The sequence below is a fragment of the Alexandromys fortis genome, unplaced genomic scaffold (assembly GCF_014885135.2).
Source record: "Alexandromys fortis isolate MF-2015 unplaced genomic scaffold, M_Fortis_MF-2015_v1.1 scaffold_51, whole genome shotgun sequence".
Lineage (NCBI taxonomy): Eukaryota > Metazoa > Chordata > Mammalia > Rodentia > Cricetidae > Alexandromys > Alexandromys fortis.
Genome location: NW_026067925.1, coordinates 1,059,178 through 1,082,470, shown reverse-complemented (window position 1 = coordinate 1,082,470; position 23,293 = coordinate 1,059,178). Strand labels below are relative to the sequence as shown.

The 23,293-nt window shown below is 40.6% G+C and overlaps 1 protein-coding gene across 1 annotated transcript in view; it reads right to left on the bottom strand.

The window, feature by feature from the left end:
* Copa (COPI coat complex subunit alpha) overlaps nucleotides 1-23,293 on the bottom strand; it is a 46,680-nt gene that overhangs the window by 23,185 nt on the left and 202 nt on the right. The window contains exons 2-10 of the mRNA XM_050142790.1: nucleotides 17,755-17,868; nucleotides 16,707-16,780; nucleotides 14,120-14,200; nucleotides 13,775-13,851; nucleotides 12,587-12,696; nucleotides 5,562-5,671; nucleotides 2,745-2,844; nucleotides 1,517-1,652; nucleotides 550-632 (exon numbers count right to left, since the gene is read on the bottom strand). Of these exons, the coding sequence (XP_049998747.1) occupies nucleotides 550-632; nucleotides 1,517-1,652; nucleotides 2,745-2,844; nucleotides 5,562-5,671; nucleotides 12,587-12,696; nucleotides 13,775-13,851; nucleotides 14,120-14,200; nucleotides 16,707-16,780; nucleotides 17,755-17,868 (885 nt within the window). The remainder of the gene's footprint in view (nucleotides 1-549; nucleotides 633-1,516; nucleotides 1,653-2,744; nucleotides 2,845-5,561; nucleotides 5,672-12,586; nucleotides 12,697-13,774; nucleotides 13,852-14,119; nucleotides 14,201-16,706; nucleotides 16,781-17,754; nucleotides 17,869-23,293) is intronic.

The following is a 23,293-nucleotide window of genomic DNA, read 5'->3' as shown; positions in this document are numbered from 1 at the left end:
CAGCACTCAGAGTCTAATATTTATTATGTATTTGACAAATGAATGAAATAGACTCGACTTCTATTTTCTCAGTGTGAGAACTCTAAGTGTTCAATATTAGTCTCCTAGGAGCTCCTAGGAGCACATTCAAGAGAATGAGAAACAGATCTGGGATGAAAAGAACACTAAAGAAACACTTTCCCCAAAAGAGAGGGAAAAATGAGAAGCGCTTCAATTAGGTGGCTCTGAGAATTCTGCTTCTTTTTTGTTATCTTTTTATTTATTTATTTATTTATTATGTATACAATATTCTTTCTTCATGTATGCCTGCACGCCAGAAGAGGGCACCAGACCTCATTACAGATGGTTGTGAGCCACCATGTGGTTGCCGGGAATTGAACTCAGGACCTTTGGAAGAGCAGGCAATGCTCTTAACCACTGAGCCATCTCTCCAGCCCTTCTTTTTGTTATCTTATTACCACATACTGGAGACAAAACTAATGAAAACCCACTTTCAAATCTTACAAATGTTTAACTAAATCAGAGGGTGGGATAAGAAATGGAGCTCACCTGCTGCAAACAGGTTAAGGTTGGGGTGGGCAGCTAGGACCCAGAAACGATCATGATCCCTGCGGAAGGTCTGAACCCCAGTCCTAGGAAATGAAAAGGTACACAAAGAAAACAGTTAATTCTGAAACTTCAGTACAACACACACAAGAGAACTGACAGAAAGCATATAAGCTGACTTTGAACGTGGATTAGGCACACAAACAGTATAGATGAAGTTGTATGTCAAGGACAAACTGATCCTATTACTGCAACTCGTCAGCTTCTCCCTCATCACTTCCTACTGCATGTTCATTTCCCAGTTCTCACCTCCTTAGCTAAACATCCAAGAAGGAAAAAAAAAAATAACATTTAAGTTTAGAGGAGAAAGAAGAATACACCGAGATTTCTATCTAATAAATATGTGTTGATATTTCAGTCTTTAAGGTTTGCTTGCTTATTTATTTTAACAGCAGTGGACATTAAATTGAGGCTCTCATGCACGATAGGCAAACACTTTTACCACAAAGAACTATACCCTTCAGATTTTCATAATGTAGGGCTTGATTTTTCTTTATGCTAAAGAGAAAGAAAATTCTAACTTTTCCCTTTCCTTTAAAAAAAAGTATTAACGTATAAGGTGTGCACATGTGCACACGACCTACTCATGTGAAAGTCAGAGAACAACTTGCTTTTGGGAGCTGGTTCTCTTCTTCTACTGTAGGCTCAGGGATTAAAGCAGGTCATCAAACTTGTAGCAAAGTGATTTTACCTGCTCAGCCATCTCATCATTTGTTGTTGTTGTTTTTTAAATTTTTGAGACAGGGTTTCAGGTAACCTTGGTTGGGTCCAGCTCACCACACAGCAGATGACCACACCCTGCCAACACCCAAGTGCTGACATTACAGGTATGTGCTACCATGGTTGGTTTCTAATCTAATTTTCAAAGACAGAGAATAAGAAAGTCACATAACATTAATAATTTCCTTACCGCTTAGACATATCCCAGACTCGGATACTCTTGTCCTCAGAATTGCTGAGGATCAACTCTTGGCGAGGGTGGAAAACAGCACAAGACACATTGTTGTAATGGCCCCGGCAGGTGTCAACCTCCCATGCCTTTGACTCTGAAGAACAAAAGGAATTATTACCACAATTTTTTATAAGTCTAGCATCTATAAATCCAACATCCTTAAAAAAAAAGATTTTATTTGTATTTTTAATTATGTGTGTGTATCTGTGTGTGAGTTTATGCACCTAAGTACAGTGCCTGTGGAGGCCAGGACAAGGCACTGGATCCCCCGGAGCTGGAGTAATAGGTGGTTGTGAGAAGTCTGACATAGGTGCTATGTCAGGAATCAAAATCAGGTCCTCTAAAGGTCCACTGAGCTATCTCTATAGCCCCAATGTTTTGAAGAGATGAGGTTTTGCTATGTGGCTCAGGCTGGTCTTATACTTGTCATCAACATCATACATGCTAAGACTGCAAGAATATACCACTATATCTAGCTGTGATACTCTTAATCAAGTGTTACGTATTATTGCAAAAATACTAAAATAATTTTCCCCCAAATGGGGCAATTATTTGATGTAAGTCTTTTCCTCTTTATGTATTGTTTGTCTGTGTGGTTTTGTTGTTATTCTATCCCCAACACCCTCTTTTCTGAGGAGATACAGTTTTGCTGTGTTGTACAAGCTGGCTTTGAACTCCTAGGAACAATACGGACTCGGCCTTTTGAGTAGCTGGAGCTACTATCACATGCTATCTCAGCTCTAAACTTCCTAGTTTTCTGTACATCTCTGATTTTTTATTCTGAGCCCCTATTGACTACAATACCTATATTAAAAAATTCTATAAGCTTTTATTTTATTTTATTCTCTTTGTATGTATTACTAGCTGACATTTTAGAACAATATAAACTTTATAGCATGGAATTTTCTACTCAAATAATATAGAGTCCTGAACACAATCTGAAACAAAACAGTTACTATTTGTTAAATGTCTGCATGAATTTTTACTCTAACTATGCTCATGTCTCTTAATAAGATTATAAGCCATGAGGAAAAAAGGAAGAAATAATGACTAATCACTTAGAACTAGCAAGAAATAATCACCCAAGGAAGGGAAACAGATCCAAGTCCAGAAGTCCTGGCTACTTTCCCTCACTGGCCAGCAGTCCCTTTCTCAGATATGGCAACACCACCACAGCCTTACTCACCATTCATGCGCCAGATCTTCACTTGTCGGTCGTCTGCCCCAGATACAATAAGGGGCATGGTGGGGTGGAAGGCGGCCCAGTTTACTCCACGATCATGGCCCTGTTAAAAAGACAAGGTGAGTCTTCCAAAACAGCTTTAAAGACACAATTCAAAGCAATCACGCTGATGTTTCTTTTTCTGCAATACAGGCACTCTAACTCAGGGCCTTGGATATGCTAAGACAGTACTCTACCACTGAGCTACTTCCCCAGATCTCTGAAACACTCTGCAAGTAAAAAGACTCAAGGGACTGTGCCACTTTAAAGTCCATTTGTTGTTGTTTTATTTTCATTTGATATGGTTTTTAAAGACAGGGTCTTGTTGTATAGACTGAGTTGGGTTTAAACTCCAGACCTTTCTCCTTCAGTCTTCTGGAGTACAGGTATGTGATATTATACTTGGCTTACTATAAAGCTTTGAACATTAGAATAGCCATGTCAATATGTCCACTTACTTCAAATACTCACGGGTCGTTCCAAAGATTTCCACCAGGAAATTTAGCTTGCCTTATATATATATTTATTTATTCTAAAGATTTATTTATTTATTATGTATACAACATTCCTTCCATGTACACCTGCACACCAGAAGGGGGCACCAGATCTCATTTACAGATGTCTGTGAGCCACCATGTGGTTGCTGGGAATTAAACTCAGGACCTCGGAAGAGCAGTCAGTGCTCTTAACCACTGAGCCATCTCGCCAGCCCCTTGTTTTGTTTTCTTAAGACAGGGTTTCCCTGTAGGCTTGTAGCCTGTCCTGGAACTATCTCTTGTGGATCAAGCTGGCCTCAAACTCACAGAGATCCGCCTGCCTCTGCCTCCTGAGTGCTGGGATTAAAGGCACGCATCACACCACTGAGCTAGTTTTATTTGTATTTAGTATGTTTTGCCTTCCTTTTTACTTGTCTATGTATGTTTTATTGCTCCAAGTAACTGTAACTTCTTAAGTATAAAGACCTACTTTATAAGTTAATGCAGAAGTTCTCAGAGCATGATCTGGAATCCTTTGGAGGAGTTCCAAGAGCCATCTGGAAATCTGTAAACTCAAAGCTACTTTCCTAATCCTAAGACTTTATTGTTGTTATCCATATTTTCCACAGGATACACGATAGGTGATGACATCATTGCTCTGACAGTTAATGAGAGATATGCTGACAGAGCCCATCTTTTTAAAGGCCCTCAGTCTTAGGCTGGGGGTGTAATTCAATTCAATAGTAGAGCATCTGTTTACTAAGTGCAAGGTACCAGGTTTAATTCCTAGCACAAACAAAAAAAAAAAAAACAAAAAAAAAACAAGGGGCTGAAGAGATGGTTCACTGGTTAAGAGTACTGACTTTTCTTGAAAAGGACCCACCCAGGTTTGGTTCCCAGCAACCATATATGACTGTTCATAATTGCCTGTAACTCCAGTCCTAAGAGACCTAGTGCTCTCTGAAGGCCTCTGAAGGCATCAGACATTCATATGGTATAGATATACTTGCAAGTAAAACACTTAAAAATTTTTTCTAATTGAAAATAGATTCTTCTCTCATACAATACATCCCAACCAGTTACCATTCCCTCCACTCCTCCTTGTTCCCCCAAAAGTAAATCACTCTTATACATAAAAATAAAAAACCTGCTTCATTTAAAATGTGGCTAATATTGACAGATATAATACATAAATAAACTCTTGAGAATTCCTATGAAAGTTTAAGAATGATGATTCACGATAGTCCCTATTCTATTGTACTACATTCTTTGACAGAATTATAGGTAAGGCAGCTTTGATTCAAATAGTATGTATTTCAGTGAGTAGTTATATGGTTTAGACTCTTTTTTTTTTTTTTTTTTTTTTTTTGAGACAGGGTTTCGAAAAAACAAAACAAAACAAAAAAACCAAAAAACAAAAACACTGAATAATTATTCAAATGGTTCATGTTTTTTTTTGAGACAGGGTTTCTCTGTGCTACAGTCCTCGCTGTCCTGGAACTAGCTCCTGTGGACCAGGCTGGCCTCAAACTCACAGACATGCCTGTCTCCCAAGTGTTGGGATTAAAGGTGTGCACCACCACCACCAGAAAACCTAGTTTCTTTTCCATTTCTCATCATTAACAAAGTTTCTCATAAGAAATTGGCTCTTGGTCCTTCTCACTGACTTTCTCTTTTCTGGTTTTTCAAGACAGGGTTTCTCTGTAGCTTTGAAACCTGCCCTGGAACTAGCTCTTGTAGACCAGGCTGGTCTTGAACTCACAGAGATCCGCCTCTCTCTGCCCCTCTAGTGCTGGGATTAAAGGCGTGTGCCACCACCGCCCAGCTCCACCACCGCCTGGCTCTCACTGACTTTCTTTAGGAGCCTTCCTTCCACAAGCCTAATAATGGGTTCTGCTTTGTGACAGGGATGAAGCACGTGTCCAGTTTTCTTCCTTTTTTCCCACTGGGTTTATAAGATGGCCTATCTCTTCCTTTCACTGTTGGCTTGCTTACAGTTCTATTCTCCAAACCTCAAATGGTGCCCAATACTTACATATTTGCTGAAAGAATGAAAAATCGTTGGCCAGCAAGATGGCTCAGTGGATAAAATGCTCACTCCCTAAGTCACAGTTCAAATCCTGGGACTCATAAAAAGATGGAGAGAACCAACTCTATAAACTTGCCCTCTGGACTCTATACACGTGTTGAGGCACACACCCACACACATCACACACCCATACAGAGATGAAATAAAATGAACAGCGTACTGAGACTTTCCCCTAGCGGGTAGCACGCACTCACCACCAGCAACAGAGATAAATACCTCGAGTACGTGCTTCACCACTGCATCTGTAGTTCCAAACAGGTCAACCCCGGTTATTCCTCTCACATCCGACTCCACAGCACCAGGAGACAAATTTTTTTTCCTCAGACCTTTGGAGGGTTAAGGTGGAATGAAAGATGCAAATACAATGTCATAAGAGCAAAGTAGCAGAACTTCATACAGGTATCAAAAGACTAAGATAAAATGAACCGGGCAGGTAAACCTAGAGAAAAGGAGGAAAGGAGCTCACAAATACCTCTATGTGTGCACTAGCTCCTTCCTTAACACTTACACGAACCCTGCTAGAAGCCAGCCCAAACTTCCAACACAACTCAGTTCATTAAATCTCATCTCAAAGAGCAGTCTATTTCAGATTAATAGCACTTTTCATTCTTCAATCTTCTCTAAATGTGCCTCAAATGGCAATCACTCAATGTCTTCTTTCAGGGTCATAAAACCTATAGCAACCTTTTCCCATCTTAAAATTTTACTTTTTTACTTTTTAAATTTTTTTTCAAAAAATGTATTTTATTATTTAATGAGTATGGGAGTTTGCCTGCATGTACATCTGTGTGACCACATTCATGATCAGTGCCTGCAGAGGCCAGAATAGGGCTTCATATCCTCTGGAATTAAAGTTACAGATATTTGTAAGCTGCTAAGTAGGTGCTGGGAACTGAACCCCCAGGTTCTATGGAAGAGTGGTCAGTGCTCTTAAATTCTGAGCCATATCTCCAATCCTCATGATAGAAGCAATTTGAAGAAATGCCCCGGGGGAGTTTGTGCTTTAGTGTTTCCCAAACTGGAAGCAATGTGCAGAGGCATCCCAGATGCACTGCAGAACTACACATATTAAACAAAACAGTTATCTAGTTTGGAAGAACTATTATAAACACTATGAGAAGATACAGCAATAAGGTACTAGCAAAAAGTGTACTCACACCTACTTGCCTCTTGGACAAGACACCAAATAATTAAAACTGTTTGATTTCTCATTTTCTTGCATAAAAAGCTGCTTATAGATATGAACACATGTATTTTTCCATTAAAGCCAACAGATGCTAGTTTCATTGGGGGGAATTATTAGCTGATAATTTTTTAAAAAATATTTATTTATTTATTTGTTTGTTTGTTTATTTATTTATTTATTTTGTATCAATATTCTGTCTGTGTGTGTCTGCAGACCAGAAGAGGGCACCAGACCTCATTACAGATGGTTGTGAGCCACCATTTGGTTGCTGGGAATTGAACTCAGGACCTTTGGAAGAGCAGGCAATGCTCTTGACCGCTGAGCCATCTCTCCAGCCCCGCTGATAATTTTTTTTGTTACTGTTTTTTGTTTTTCGAGACATGGTTTCATTGTGTGGTCCTGGCTCTCTTGGACCTCACTCTGTAGACCAGACTGACCTCAGACTCACAGAGATCTACCTGCCTCTGCCTCCCAAGTGCTGGGATTAAAGGCATGAACTGCCACCGCCTGACTGATAATTTTTAAATGATAGGCAAAGACACCAGGACGAGAAGTGTCTTTTTTGTGGACGATCATGTTTGCAATTCATCTAGAAATCTTTAAAAGATAACTACTTGAAGTAAGTTGTGTTGGCTTATACATGCAATTTTAGCACTCAGGAGTTAGAGGCAGGAGGACTGCCACAAGTTGAACCTGGGCCATGTAGTTGAGTTTCAAGGCTAGCCGGGGCTATAGAGCAAAGTCCTATTTCAAAAAGCAGGGAAGGCTGACTACTTGTGTTAAAACCAGAAGCAAGGGGCTGGAGAGATGGCTCAGAGGTTAAGAGCATTGCCTGCTCTTCCAAAGGTCTTGAGTTCAATTCCCAGCAACCACATGGTGGCTCACAACCATCTGTAATGAGGTCTGGTGCCCTCTTCTGGCCTGCAGGAATACACACAGACAGAATATTGTACACATAATAAATAAATACATACATACATACATACATACATACATACATACAAACTAGAAGCAAGGCTGAGCGGTGGTGGTGCACACCTTTAATCCCAGCCCTCGGGAGGCAGAGGCAGGTGGATCTCTGTGAGTCTGAGACCAACTTGGTCTACAAAAGCTAGTTCCAGGACAGGTTCCAAAACTACACAGAGAAACACTGCCTCGAAAAAAACAATTAAAAAAAAAAAAAAAAAGCAGGGCTGGAGAGATGGCTCAATGGTTAAGAGTATTGCCTGCTCTTCCAAAAGTCCTGAGTTCAATTCCCAGGAACCACATGGTGGCTCACAACCATCTGTAATGAGGTCTGGTGCCCTCTTCTGGCCTTCAGGCATACACACAGACAGAATATTGTATACATAATAAATAAATAAATATGTAAAAAAGCAGCAAAATTATAATACAAAGTACCAGTATCAGATTTAATTCTGATAACAACCCTTAGAGATAGGTAATAATAATAATGTATACCATACCAAATTGTACATAACAAAATGAAATAGGGATGAAAATCCTTTAAAAATATTTGGGAGAAAAAATGGTTAAGAAATTTGTTAAATTTTTTTTTTAAACAGACAGTATTTTAAAACAGGGACTAAATAAAACATATAATTGAACATATAAAACCTAAGAAGCTTCAGACTAAAATGTGGTATCTGTAGAGAAAGAAAAAAAGTTAAGCTCAATGAACTTATGGCCATTGTTTTAAACTATACTGTATTTCTTCTATTAGAATAGTACCTAACATCAGCATCAGAGAACGGTTTTAATTTAATAACTTAGCTTATGCCTAATTCAAGAGATTCTTTGTAGGTATAGAGACATAAAAGTTATGAAAAAAAAGCACTCTCCTCAAGCTTCATTAATACATGGTCACAAGTATGCCTTTGACTTCATTTGTCCCTTTAATAGGGTCTGTCAACTTTTTCTAATGAGGCTAATGTATGAAATAGGTTCAAGACAGATACAAAAACAGACAGCTGTGAGGAACTTCACCTCCAATAACCTTCAACAAACACATTAAAATGAAAGCTGCATGACAGAATTAAAGTCTTTGTTGCACTTGCCTGCAATGATCCAAGAAAAGGGGAAGGGCGAAACAGATGAATAGTGACAGGCAGTGAAAAGATACTTAGAGAAGAAATATTTGAGCCTTTGACAGGCCACTCACTAGAACTGAGCGACAGATGGAAAATTTCTACAGCAGCTACCCAAATCCAGAGGGAGAGGAGAACACTCTCAGAATGGACCAGTTATTATATGCCTCCCAGTGGGGACCAGAGGAAGCAGTAAAGAGAGAGGGATGAGCAAAGGATTTGGCAGCATATTAATATATTCTAGTAGATATTTCAAAGAGTGTGCCTGAATTATATGGGGTTGACATGCAAAGGTGTAAGCATATTAAATTAATTTAACTGACAGTTTACTTAGAAGCACAAGCTGAAACCCATCTTCCACAGCTAGTTTTTAAACTGTTCCCCTAAAAACAAATGATTGTTTTCCAGGCTCACAGAATATTCAGGTTCTAGTAAGTTCTGGGGGCTAAATTCACATGGGAAAGGTGTTAAGGGACCACTTTGCCTTTAAAGCATTCTACATTCTCTTGGTGTTACCCACTAATTTAGAGTCTTCTTTTCAAGAGAGTCAAAATAATGAGAAATGTCACAATCCCCTAAATTTGGGTACATTCATTCCCTTATTCAGAAGGTCCTTTCCTGCCTTAGAAATGTTATTGTCAGTCCCTAAGAGACCAGAAAATTGGTTTCTCTTATTGTTTCAGACTAACCAGAACTAAAGCAAAATGGAATTCTGAAGAGTATGCGAATTTTGAGGACAGGAAAATGTAAGTATAAAAAGTCTAACCCAAAAGCTCTCCTGCTTACTCAAATACCAAAACATTGCCTTCCACTCCAGTTAAAGGATTACTTTAAGTCAGCAGAGTCAGCAGAGAAATAGTAGATGCATTCACATTAGTACAGCAAGTTAGTACAACATTCTCACTATACCATCTACAAATTACAGCAGCTGTAATACCACATAGCAATCCATGCAACCTACACATTCAAGAGCAACACAAACCCCACCGAGGTCATACTCTCCCTCACTCCTCTAATCTAAGGCCCTTAACTTTGATGTAAACATGCTTTCTGCCTGCAAAAGGTGAAGAAAGTACTTCTTGCCTTGGGCATTTCATGGTCACAAATGAGAACCTAGCCACTTTACTTCCCCAAATTGCTTCTTCTTTTAATTAACGGATTTTTTTTTTTCGAGACAGGGTTTCTCTGTAGCTTTGGAGCCTGTCCTGGAACTAGCTCTTGTAGTTCCACAGATATCCGCCTCCCTCTGCCTTCCGAGTGCTGGGATTAAAGGCGTGCACCACCATCGCCCGGCTAATTAATGGATTTTTAAAAATGCATTTCCCAAGTCACTTTAGCTAGACCACAGGGAACATGCTGTGCTAACAGCAGATGGCACAAGCAGTACTTTTTTTTTTTTTTTTTTTATTATTTATTTATTATGTACAGTGTTCAGCCTCCATGCCTGCAGGCCAGAAGAGGGCACCAGATCTCATTACAGATGGTTGTGAGCCACCATGTGGTTGCTGGGAATTGAACTCAGGACCTCCGAAAAAGTAGTCTGTGCTCTTAACCTCTGAGCCATCTCGCCAGCCCACAAGCAGTACTTTTAAAGTGGAGCTGTATAGGGGCCTTTCTCAACTCAATGTTCTGGGGATGAACCCCTAGTATCTAAAAACAACTGTGTTCTAGGATAGGATTAGCTGTACACAATTCCTGGGAGAACTGAGAAAAATCACTCAGGATACTTCCTCCAGCACCTTTCTCACAGAACTCAAGACTATTCTACATAGCTTTCCCTGATCAGCGGGGACAGCACAGGCTGGGAGCCGACCTCATTAGTGCGTATATCCCGAGCAGAGAGTGTGTCTTGAATGTGAGGCATGGAGCAACCGTATGGAAAGCCACAGCCAGGTTACTGCAGAGTGAATGCTAAGCTCCCCAGTACTGGCAGAGAGGAGAGGGCACAGGCTCACAAAGCCTGTACCAAGCTCCTCCTGTTGGCATGGCTGGTCACATCTGGGTGTACTTCAAATAGCCTAGTCGGTCTGACAGAAAACTGCAATGGCAAAGCCCTAGAGGATGAACATAATGGCCCTATCTCCCAAACCATCTTGTGAACATAATGGCCCTATCTCCCAAACCATCTTGTTTACACCACTGTCTTGCAATTCTAAGCTTTGGAAAACTGCAGAGACAGCATGATACAGTGACCCTACTCTCCAACTGCCCTCTTTTCTCCTTGACTTGTTTGGGTTTTGTTTTTTGTTTTGTTTTTCCTTTGGGTTGGTTCTTTGAAACAGGGTCTCATATAGCCCTGGCTGGCCTTAAACTCATCATGTAATCAAGAATGACTTTGAATTTCTGATTCTCCTGCTTCTACCTCCTAAGTGTTGGGATTATAGCATGCAAGACCGTGCCCAAATTTCCTTGGTTTATTTCTACAATAAATAAATTTTAAATGCTACTATAATGTTCTAATCATTGTATTCAGGAATCCAAAGTTTGCACTTGCTGTTCACTGATGGTTTATAAAAGCAGCAACTCCTAAATGGTCCTAGCCCAGCACTGTCAGGGGGAGCTGGGTAGTTATCACTTTAGCACTTTATAGAAAGGGAAAGCTAACTCCTTCACTTCCACAGAGAAGCAGGTAAGGGCCCACAAGGGCCTTCCTATTTAGGGAAGAAATGCTGTTTTGCATGCAGTCTTATATGACTTTCCTAAGAACCCAATCTCAGAATTTCTGAAGTGGCAAATAAAGATAATTCAGTGAGTGAGGTTTTTTGTTTTTGAAATTTAACTGGGCAGAGAAGCACAGTATTTAGAGTCTCAGTTCCCTATTCCAGTATGAAGCCCCTCCATGCATGTCATAGACAGCATTCTCTCTCAGTATTCTCTGTGTGGCAACATTTTAGATCTCCGCGACACTAAAATTTCAATCTTTCTCTCAAAAATCATTATATATAAATTATGACAGGAGGACTTGGCCTAATTATTCAAAGGGCTCAGAAAGCTTTTTTTTTTTTTTTTTTTTTNACTAGCTCTGTAGACCAGGCTGGTCTCGAACTCACAGAGATCCACCTGCCTCTGCCTCCCAAGTGCTGGGATTAAAGGCGTGCGCCACCATCGCCCAGCTATCTTATTTTTTTTTTAAAAATTTATTTATTTATTGTGTATACAGTATTCTGCCTACATGCAGGTCTGCAGGCCAGAAGAAGGCAGCAGATCTCATTACAGATGGCTGTGAGCCACCATGTGGTTGGTGGGAATTGAACTCAGGACCTTTAGATGAACAGGCAGTGCTCTTAACCACTGAGCCATTTCTCCAGTCCTCAGAAAGCTTATTAAAAGCTTTACTATTTTGTATTCTGAATACAAAAGTCACCAACTCCTCCCCATTCTACGTTCCTTATTATAGAAGAAATCTAATAGGGAGAATTTTCTATTTATAAATAAGGCAACAGGATTCACAAATCCCATTTACTTACATATTTTCATTTTTGTAAAATATGTATTTTACTTGAGTGGAAAGCTTGGTTCTTAAATAAATCAGATGTACTTTTTTTAAAAAAATAACTTATTTAATTTTATTTTATGTGCATTGGTGTGAAGGTATCAGATACCCTGCAACTGGAGTTACAGACAGTTGTGAACTGCCATGTATGTGCAGGGAATTGAACCTGGGACCTCTGGAAGAACAGCCAGTGCTCTTAACTGCTGAGTCATCTCTCCAGCCCAGATGTACGTATTTTAATGAAAATCTGAGGTAACTAAAGAAATCAAATTAGCTTCCTAGAGTAAGTTGCTTTCATAGAAAATACTGCTAGCATGAACATCAAAGCAGATTCAATACCTTCAAAAACAAAGATATTATACAGAAATGGAAATTCTGAATTTTGTTGTTCAAAGCCAAATACCCTTGCTATTTTAAGCAATTGCAGTTTTGCGCCAGACGTGACTAGATTGTCCCCTGAACTTGGGCAGCTCACCAGAAATATCCCAAACGCGGACAGTCTGGTCCAGGCTAGCGGACACCACCAGGTCTTCAGAGGGGTGGAACTGGGCACACATTACATAATGGTTGTGTCCCGTTAACACACTGCAAGGAAAAAACATTCAATTAAAGGTAGAAATCAACTGGCTCCTAAGCTAAATGCTTTCTTCACAGTCAGAGGATGTTTTTCTCATATTTTTGTGGAAGCAATGTAAGCCATTCTAACAATTTTAAACTAGTAATAAGCAATGACACCTGTGCTAACAATGGTTCCTTTTCTGTGGTTTTGTTCTGTGGTTCTTTTGATCCCGAGTGCTGTGATTAAAGGCATGTCCAGCTAATAGCTCCTTTTTAAAAATACATAGTTTTTGGCCAGGCAGTGATGGCACATGCCTTTGACCCCAGCCAGAAGGCAGAGGCAAGCAGATCTCTGTGGGTCTGAGACCAGCCTGATCTACAGAGCAAGTTCTAGGACAGCCAGGCGGGCTACACAGAGAAACCCTGTCTCAAACAGACCAAAAAAAAAAAAAAAAAAAAAAAAAAGTTATCTTCTTCTTAGTGCAGTGGCAACAGTGGGTGCCACATGGAGTCTGCCGCATGGAGTCAGTTCTCTCCTCCCCTTTACATGGATCAAACTCAGGTCACCAGGCTTGCATGGCACCTTTTTGCTTTCTCCAATAATTCTCTTTCTAACACTAATTGTTTAATATTTAAATATTACTAATTTCATGGAGTCGAGATTACTCAGATTAAAGACTTATAAAAATATGAAAATAAATGCAAAATTAGTAATTCATATAGGAAACACACTTGACAGATTTTAGTAGAATACCTTTAGCAGCTGAAGTTGGAAATTCTTATGGCAATTCTACTAGAGAACCAGCCCAAACACTAAGTGAGACTCATTGTCTATATTACAACTCCAGTTTTATGGACATAGAACTGAAAACGGATCTAAACGTTCTACTCCAAAGGTCTAGTTTTATGACCCATTCTTCTTGTTAAGAAATCACAAAATCTAGGCTAATATTATTAGATTTAAAAGAATCCTACAAATATGATCAGTAATTAATCAGCAGATATGGCCTGCCTGGGAAGGAAGATGGCTGACCTGAGAAGAAGCTGACTGTAAGTATTTAGAAAGAATTAGACCCTTTTTTGAGGCTACTGCCTCTTGGTTTACCAGACACAGGTTCTAGATTGCCAGTTCCACACGCGAATGGTTTGGTCATCTGAGGCACTCAGAATCCAAGGATACTCCTGAAAGACATTTCAGACAGGGCTAGGACAATCTCGTACTGTCAGGCCAGACCCTTGTGCACGCTTGACAAGTGTCCTAGCATCACTAAGTTATACCCCAGCCCTTGTTTTTCAGACAGGGTTCACTATGTAGTTTAGGCTAGCCTTAAGCTATGCAGTCACAGTGCCCAGCTTCTTATTTACAGATGGAGCTCTAGTGCCAGGCATAGAGATTACTGTGGAGAAATTACCACAGAACACTGCATAATGAAGGTCAATAGCCACTTACATGATGAAAAAATGTGGTACGGATATAATCCAAGTGCCCAAGCAATGTGAAGAGGCAGCGCCGAAGTTTATAATTCCAAACCTGAAAAGACAGAAATTCAATCACGGAATAGGACATAATCACCTTGGACTTAAAGTCTCACTGGGTTCCTTATACATAGAAACTCCTACACTTGCACTTACTATGTGGCCAACAATGACCTTGAATTGCTAATCCTGCCTCCAATTCCTGAGTGCTAAGACCCAGTTTTATATGGTGCTAAACTTCAAAAACATTAGGTAAGCATTCCACTTAAATGAGCCACATCCCCAGCCCTGAAATCTAGTTTTTTTTGTTTTGTTTTGTTTTGCTTTTTTTGGTTTTTCGAGACAGGGTTTCTCTGTAACTTTGGTGCCGGTCCCGGAACTAGCTCTTGTAGTCCAGGCTGGCCTCGAACTCCCAGAGATCTGCCTGCCTCTGCCTCCCGAGTGCTGGGATTAAAGGCATGCGCCACCACCGCCCGGCCTCTGAAATCTAGTTTTGGAGATCCAAAGTTGCTGCACTATATTTTACCTTTAGATCTGTCTATATTCTGTTGACTCTCACCTAACATTAAGGTGTTACTATTACTAATAAACTCCTTACTCAGCAATCTAGAGGTTTCTTCTTCATCTGGATCTTATTCTGACAACTTCATTTTTCCCTAAACTTCCTTCTTCCTTAGCTTTTCCTTGGTTTATCTCCAAACTATAAAATTACTCTTACTTATTCAATTTTTCTTCTTTTTCCCATCAAGTATAGCTGGTGTTTAATACAGATATCTTAATGCAGACTTAAGCACAAGGGGTAAGAGAAAGAGAGGTACTCAGAAGAAAATAAGGCACACCCAAGAGCATGAATATAGGCTTCTCAAAGACTTATGGGAATGGGCTCAAGGGAAAGTCACCTCTCTCTGTCTTGGATTATCATTTGTCTATCATTCAAACTATTCCCTGTGCAGCATCCTTTAGCTCTCTCCTTACTACTGACAAATTCCAAGTATCTTCAGTGAGTCTCCTAGGTACTTCAAGCACAGTAGAGCCAATACGGAACTATTCATTCTCCAAAACTCCAGAAAACTGTACCTACTGCAGACTCGTCTTTCCAAGTTAATGACCTTCTGTTAGGGCTGGGGATGTACCTGAGCGGTAGAGTACTTGCCGAGCATGTATGAAGTCCTAAGATCAGTCCCCAGCAGTGAGGGGGAAAGTACCACAATAGTATCTCATTCACTTTTTTTTAATCATCCCTCTGACGTCCATCACAGTGGTTTTCTCCTTAAGCTCTCATATCCATCTGCTTCTGTCCATTTCAGATGGTATTGCCTAAGTTCAGGTTCTGTTCACTTTCCCCAAGCACTTATAAAATAGTTTCCTCATTGGTCTCTATGTCTTCAGTCCTTCTCAATTTATCCAATCTTTTATTTACTATTATTTGAGAAAAAAAAAATTTTTTTTTTTTGGTTTCGTTTTTTGAGACAGGGTTTCTAGGTGTAGTTTTGGCTGTCCTGAAACTCACTCTGTAGAGCAGGCTGACCTCAAAATCACAGAGATCTGCCTACCTCTTCCTCCCAAGTGCTGGGTCCACTGCCCAGCTTCATTTGAGAAATTTAAAAATAAAATCAATGTAAATCTTCTACCACTCCTCTATCTAAGCCCCAGTATTGGCTCCACGCTTGTGTAATAACAAGAGAACTCCTGAGCACTGCAAACGTACTCATGATCATATCAACCTTCTAGATCTGTCTTCTGCTCTCTTTCACTGTCTCTAGATTTTATCTCTCTAAAAGGAACTAGAGATTCCCAAACACATCCAGCTATGCATGTCCATTTCTGTACCTGGACTGTTCTTTTTCTATTTTGAGTATTTATTATATCATTCAAACTATTTGTCTTAGTTAGGGTTTCTATTGCTACAATGAAACACCATGACCAAAAAGCAAGTTGGGGAGGAAGGGTTCATTAGGCTTACACTTCAGCATTGCTAGTCATCACTGAAAGAGTCAGGAGAGAAACTCAAACAGAATCTGGGAGGCAAGAGCTGATGCAGAGAGGCCAGGAAGGAATCTTGCTTACTGGCTTGCTCCCCGGCCCACTCACTCCACCCTCTTATAGAACCCAGGACCACCTGCCCAGGGATGGCACCACCCACCATGGGCCCTCCCTCAATGATCACTAAAGGGGAAGATACCTTACAGCTGGATCTTATCGAGGCATTTCCTCAGCTGAGGCTCGTTCCTCTCTGATGCTTCTAGTTTGTGTCAAATTGACATACAAAGCCAGCTAGTACACTATACATGCTATTATTTGAGTGTACATTTATCTCTTGTATTAGAATAAAGGCTCCTTGAGAACAAAAGTTACTTTGAACTTATCTTTCAATTCCCACACAAAAGAAAAGTTTCTAATATACAGTGAGTATTCAGTAAGTGTTTGTTGGATAAGTAATTTGGACAATGTTAGAAGTCCAAGTCTTCTATAAATGAATTCTCCTGTCTTTCAGTTCCTTAGTTCCCAAACCTTACCACACTCTCCTAGCCATTATTCCAGCCATGACAGATGGCCTGTACCTTAATCTTATAGTCATCTCCTCCAGAGACGAACAGGGGCTGCTGCTTATGGAAGTCAATGCCTCGAACTGGACCTAGGGAAGAAGGCAGGCAATGTATGTTAAGGAATGTTATCCTCTTTATTTGTGTCTACATGTGGTGCACATGCAGAGGTCAGAAAACAAGCTGCAGAGTCAATTCTCTTCTTCCACCATATGGGCCACAGGGATGGAACTCATCTAACTCAGGCTTAGCAGCACGTTTACCCTCTAAGCCACCCCACCAGTTCCTCCCGCCCCCCACCCACCTTTTTTTTTTTTTTTTTTTTTTTTTGAGGCAGGGTTTCTCTGGGTAGTAGTCTTAGCTGTCCTTGACTTTGCCTTGTAGACCACGCTGGCCTCGAACTCAGAGATCTGCCTATCTCTGCCTCCAAGTGCTGGGATTAAAGATGTGAGCCACCACCCAGGTTTAAGATTCTTATTTCTATAGGCTAGGCAATAGTGGTACATGCATTTAATCCCAGCACTCGGGAGGCAGAGGCAGGCTGATCTCTGTTTGAGGCCAGCCTGGTCTACAGAGTGAGTTCTAGGACAGCCAGGACTGTTTCACAGAGAAAAAAAATTCTTGTTTGTAGCTTTTGTTTGTTTCTACTTCTTTCCACTTTCACATTCTTTAGTTTTAGGGGAATCCTTATCGTACTAAGATTCTTATTTGAGGGATGATTAAAGCATCCTATATAATGACAAATACTTGGCCTTTAAAAGTATTCGTTTTGGGGCTGGAGAGATGGCTCAGCTGTTAAAGGCTAGGCTCACAACCAAAGAATATGAAAATATTCATTTTTATTATGTGTATGTGCATGTGCACATGTGTTCAAGTGCTAGTGGAGGCCAAAAGAGAGTATCAGATCATCTGGAGCTGGAGTTCCAGGTGGTTTGTGAGCCCTGGATTGATGTGGGCAGGGAACTGAACTCAGGTCCTGCAAGAACAGTTTTCACTTTTCACTTCTGAGTCACCTCTCTAGCCCCAATACTTAAATCTTATAATTTTCCCCCAGAAACTAACTTACCATCATGTTCATCAAACTTGTCTATTAGAGTGCACATCCGATAGTCCCATAACTGGATGACCCCATTGTGTAAACTGGTCAGGATCCAGGGTCTTTTGGGATGGAAACTTAGGCCTGGGGAAAAGAGACAAGCAGAAAATTATACAATGAGACAGGGTCCCTGTCTTCTTTTGTCAAGTCTGATAAAAAGGAACAACTAGATTAACCAGAGGCTATCTATCTATTCCTTCAACATGCTTGATAGCTTTCTCCCTAATTTTTAAAGTGTCTTTGTATGGCCCTGGCTGTCCTGGAACTTATTTTGTAGAGCAGACTGTCCTGGAACTCACAGATTTGCCTGCCTTTGTCTCCTTGAGTGCTGGGATTAAAGGCGTGCGCCATCACCTCCTAGCTAGCTTTTTATTGGATACCAAATACAAAAATCTTATTGGTAGGTATTTCTTTTTTAAGCATTGCTGGGCTTTGTTCTGAGGTGTATCTTAGCTGGAATCAGCTGACAGATGGGACCTAAAGTTTTGTTACTGTGGGTCTATAGATGCCTTTATAGTCTAGGTCTAATTTGAAATCACTGCTAAGGGAATACCCACCAGAGGGTCTCTATAGGATGCTCAATAATGTCAGGAAATCTTTAACTGCTGAGCCATCTCTCCAGCCCCACAAAACAAAAACAAAACAAAACAAACCCTTTCTGTTTGTCTTATAGGAACACAGACTATTTCCACCTTTGTGTGAGCTACAGGGATAACTCTTCTGCTTTCTCTTTTCATTCTTTATTTAAAAATTACTATTAAGATTTGTTTTTGCCAGACAGTGGTGGCATACGCCTTTAATCCCAGCACTCAGGAGGCAGAGGCAGGCGGATCTCTGTGAGTTCAAGGTGAACCTGTTCTACAAGAGCTAGTTCCAGGACAGGCTCCAAAAGCTACAGAGAAACCATGTCTTGAAAAAACAAAAACAAAACAAAACAAAACAAAAATTTGTTTCTGTGGGGCTGGGGAGATGTCTCAGAGGTTAAGAGAACTGGCTGCTCTTCCAGAGGTCCTGAGTTCAATTCCCAGCAACCACAAAGTGGCTCACAACCATATATAGTGGGATCTGATGTCTTTTGGTGTAAAGGTGTACATGCAGATAGAACACTCATATATACATAAAAACAAATAAATAAATCTTAAAATATTTGTTTCTGTATTCTTTTTAATTATGTGTAGGTATGTGTCTGTGTGTGGGTATGCACACATAAGTGCAGGTACCTATGAAAACCTATGAAGGCCAGATGTGTTGGATCCTCTGGAACTGGAGTTACAGGTGATTGTGAGCCGCCTGGCATGGGTTCTGGGAACTGAACTTGTGTCCTCTGGAAGAGCAAGTGCTCTTAACCACTGAGCCATCTCTGGAGCCCTCTATCACTATTTTTTTCTCTTTTTTAAAAAAGACAGACCTCATTCTTATGTCTAGGCTACCCTAAAAAGTCACAATCTTTCCATCTCAGCCTCCCAGTGCTCAGATTATAGGTATATACAACTTCTAGAATTATCTCTTAATTTTTTTGTTTGCTTTTGTTTTTTGAGACAGGGTTTCTCTGTAGCTTTGGAGCCTGTCCTGGAATTCTCTCTGTAGACCAGGCTGGCCTCAAACTCACAAAGATCCACCTGTGTCTGTCTCCTACTGGGATTAAAGATGTGTGCCACCACTGCCCATGCTGAGTATTTTGCCTGTATGTGTCTATGTGCATCGCATGCATGCCTGGTGGCTGTGGAGGTCAGATCCCCTGGAACTGGAGTTACCAATGGTTATGAGCCACCATAATTACTGAGATGCTGAGAACTGAACCTGGGTTCTCTGCAAGGGTGCCAAGTGTTCTTAACCACTGAATCATCTCTCCAGCTCCACAACTACCTCTTGATTGCTTTTTCTTAAATTTTGGATTTTTTTTCTCACATGCATGTACCTATCAGCACTCTAAGAAAAGCCTAAGGGAACCCATATAGACCTCCAGTGCTGTCATTTCTGGTATTTTCCAAGCACATTTTAGCCATCTTTGTTGCCCCAAATGCTGAGCTCTTATTCATCTGCTAGACTACAGGGTTCTTTTCTCTTCCTTCACTACTGCCTGGAATCTGTCTCTAAGCACTAAACAAACATAGGACTCACCCTGTTTATTTCCCTTCCCTCAAGGAATAATTTCCTGTACTCTTTACTGATCAATGGCTGAAACCTTTGTAGTTTTGTTTAGTTGTTTGGTGATTTAAGAAAGGGAAACAAATCTACCCCTTGATACTCCACCAGGATGATAAAAGGACAAATTAGAAGAAAAGAATTGTTAACAGTTTGGAGTGTGTCCAGGTTTTTAATGCAGCTACATATAAACATAGGCCTTACTATTTTATGGGCATGGAATTATACAATGCTATTTTGCAAACCTTTCTCACTTAAATATATGACATAAATCTTTTTATACTTAATGGAAATTCATTCTTTTTTTTATAACTGTAAGGAACAAAGGCACCAAACTTAAAATTTTTAATTACATTTATTTATTTACTGTGTGTATGCACGTGTGTTCTCGTGTAGGCACGCATGTACCATGGTGCATGTGTGGAAGTCTGAGGACAATCCATATACATGTAATATATGAGCTACATATTGAGACATTGCCTTAAAAAACAAAACAACAACAACAAAACCTTGCCGGTGTCAATTCCCTTCTTCTACCATAGGGCCTTGCGGACTGAACTTAGATCATTAGGCTTGGTGGTAAGAACTTTAACCACTGAGTCATCTCACTGTCTATCACATTTTAAACTATTTTGGAATTGGAGATTTACTTCAGTGGGAAAAAGGTGGCTTGCCTGGTGCCCGGTTTAGTCACTAACACACATACATACACACACATACACACACACTCCCAAACTGAGCATGGGAAGATATGTTTATATATAATCTAGACCAATTGCCTTAAGAGTGCTTTAGGCTAAAAACTTGAAAATGGAATGGCTACAAAATAGAACGCGTACATTAAAAAGTTTGCATTACATTTATTTGAGAGTGTAGATATGTCTTTGTGTCCACATACACACATGCCATGATATATGTCTGTGAGAATCAGCTCTCTCCTTCCAAGTAGGTCATGGGGATCACTTGGTAAGAGGCACCTTTACCCACTAAGCCATCTCACTGGCTTAGAACATGTACATTTAATACTCTGGTATGTTTGGGTTTTAGTTTTTCAGTACTAAGGTTTCTTTGTGTAGCCCTGGCTGTCCTGGAACTCACTCTAGAGACTAGGCTGGCCTCAAACTCTGCCTGCTCTGTGCCACCACACCCAGCAATGTTTTTTTTTTAGTTTTTCTTGACAGGGTTTCTCTGTAGCTTTGGAGCCTGTCCTGGAACTAGCTCTTGTAGACCAGGCTGGCCTAGAACTCACAGAGATCCGCCTGCCTCTGCCTCCCAAGTGCTGGGATTAAAGGCATCCGCCACCACCTCCGGGCGATGTTTGGGTTTTTAAAACAGGGACTCACTTTGTAGTTTAGGCTGGTCTCAAAACTTGCAACAAACCTTTTGCCTTAGCCTCCCATGTGCTGGGATGACAGGTGAGAGCCACCACATCCAACTCCAGTAGTTATTGCTTAGTTGTAAGAACACTGTACAAATATGCTCAATCAGCAAGTTTACAAAGACACCAATTTTGCATGGTGTTTCTTTTATTTTTATGGTATACTGTTAACTTCTCCCCCCGCCCCCTTTTTTTGCACAGGTCTCATCAAGTAGCCTCCAATGCACAGCAATTCTCCTGCCTCAGACTCTCATGCGCTGGGATTTACAGACATGAACCACAGCGTCTAACTTAGCACTTACATTTTTTTTTTATTTTTAACGAAGTGTATCTGTGGGGATTATGTGCACGTTAGTACAGGGGCCTGAAGGGGACAGAGGACACTGGATCCCATGGAGCTGGAGGTATAGGTAGTTGTGAGGCATATGACATGGATGATGGGAACCAAACTCTGTATGAGCAGTATTCAGTTTTAACTCTGATTGCATAAACTCTCAAGTACTCATTCCCCCACCCCTTCCTACTGACCTAGAAGACATCTGAAAAGAACTAAGAGGAAATGAAGACTCAGGTCATCTACTCAAAGTACCAGAAACTGGTTTTCTTTGTTTGTTTGTTTTCACATATGCTTGGGCACATGTGAGTTCAGGTGTACACAGAGTCCAGAAGAGGGGATCGGATCATCTGGAGCTGGAGTTACAGGTGGTTGTGAGCTGCCAAACATGGGGCCTGGGAACCAAACTCAAGTCCTCTGCAAGAGCAGTAAATCCTGTTAACGGAGCCATCTTTCTGGCCTCAGAACCGTTTTTTGGAAGTGTCTCACTGCAGCTTTGACTGGCCTGGAGCTCACTATGTAGACCACACTAGCCTCCAACTCACAGAGATAGATCTGCATCTGGCTCCAGGGTGCTAGGATTAAAGCCACCATGACTGTACCAGAGATGATGGGTCTTTCTTTTTATTGCCACTGAGACAGGCTCTACATAGCCATGATGGTAGTAGGAATTTCAAGGGTACCTTTCATGATCAAATTTCCCATGATACGTGGAAACTGCTCAGCTATAACCTCACATTAAATAGCTTCCAGTTTTTGAGTTACTGAGTCTGGCCGGGCATTATCATAACATATGCAATATACTTTCTCATTTTAATTCTCTTTATAAAAGAATGTTAATTACCCTTAGTTTTAAAAATAAGAATATAGAACTTTAGAGATAGTAAGTCTGCTGACTCGGGTCATATAGTTTGTTAGTGGATGTTTCAGAATTCCTAAGCAAGACAACTGGACTCCAGAGAACAAATTCCAAACCACTTCACTATAATGCATTTTTAGGAACTATTCCAGATATATCTCTAACCAGATTTCCGTAGACTTAATTCTCTGCTTCTCTAATTTCAACATTCTGAAAGACTGTGATCTCAGGCCTCTGTCCTTCAAAAATTATTACCAAAAAATTGTCTGACATTCAAATCTAATACAAAGCATCTTGTATTTATCGAACAATCTTGCCAGTCTCGGGACTTGATGGGGCTGTAGGCAAATAGGCAGTAGAGTCCAACGGAAGCACTGGATGGACATCGAGATGTGCAGACAGGCTAATGGAGTAGCCAGTGCCTGACTCCAAAAAAGCTACAGTGACAGAGGTGGAGAACCAAACGCCAGAGGTACTCCATATAACATGGTCATCAAAAAAAACCATAAAAGTCACAAGGCCACAAGAACAGAAAGGATAAAAGTCGGAGCACAGCCCTAAGAAGAGGTGGATAGAAATAATAGGAAGCGGGCCTAAGGGATCTCCTTCAATGCAGGAACCATTTTATGAGGAAATCAAAGTCCCAGGACTCACTAAGAAGTGCAGACTGCAGAGACTCCACTAGACCTAACCCGCCTCCCTCGGGTATTCCTCCCGGTTCAAGTGGGCCCAATTCGGTCAGCGAGTCCGCCCATCCTCACTCCCTTAGTGACAGCACCGCCCCTAACATCTA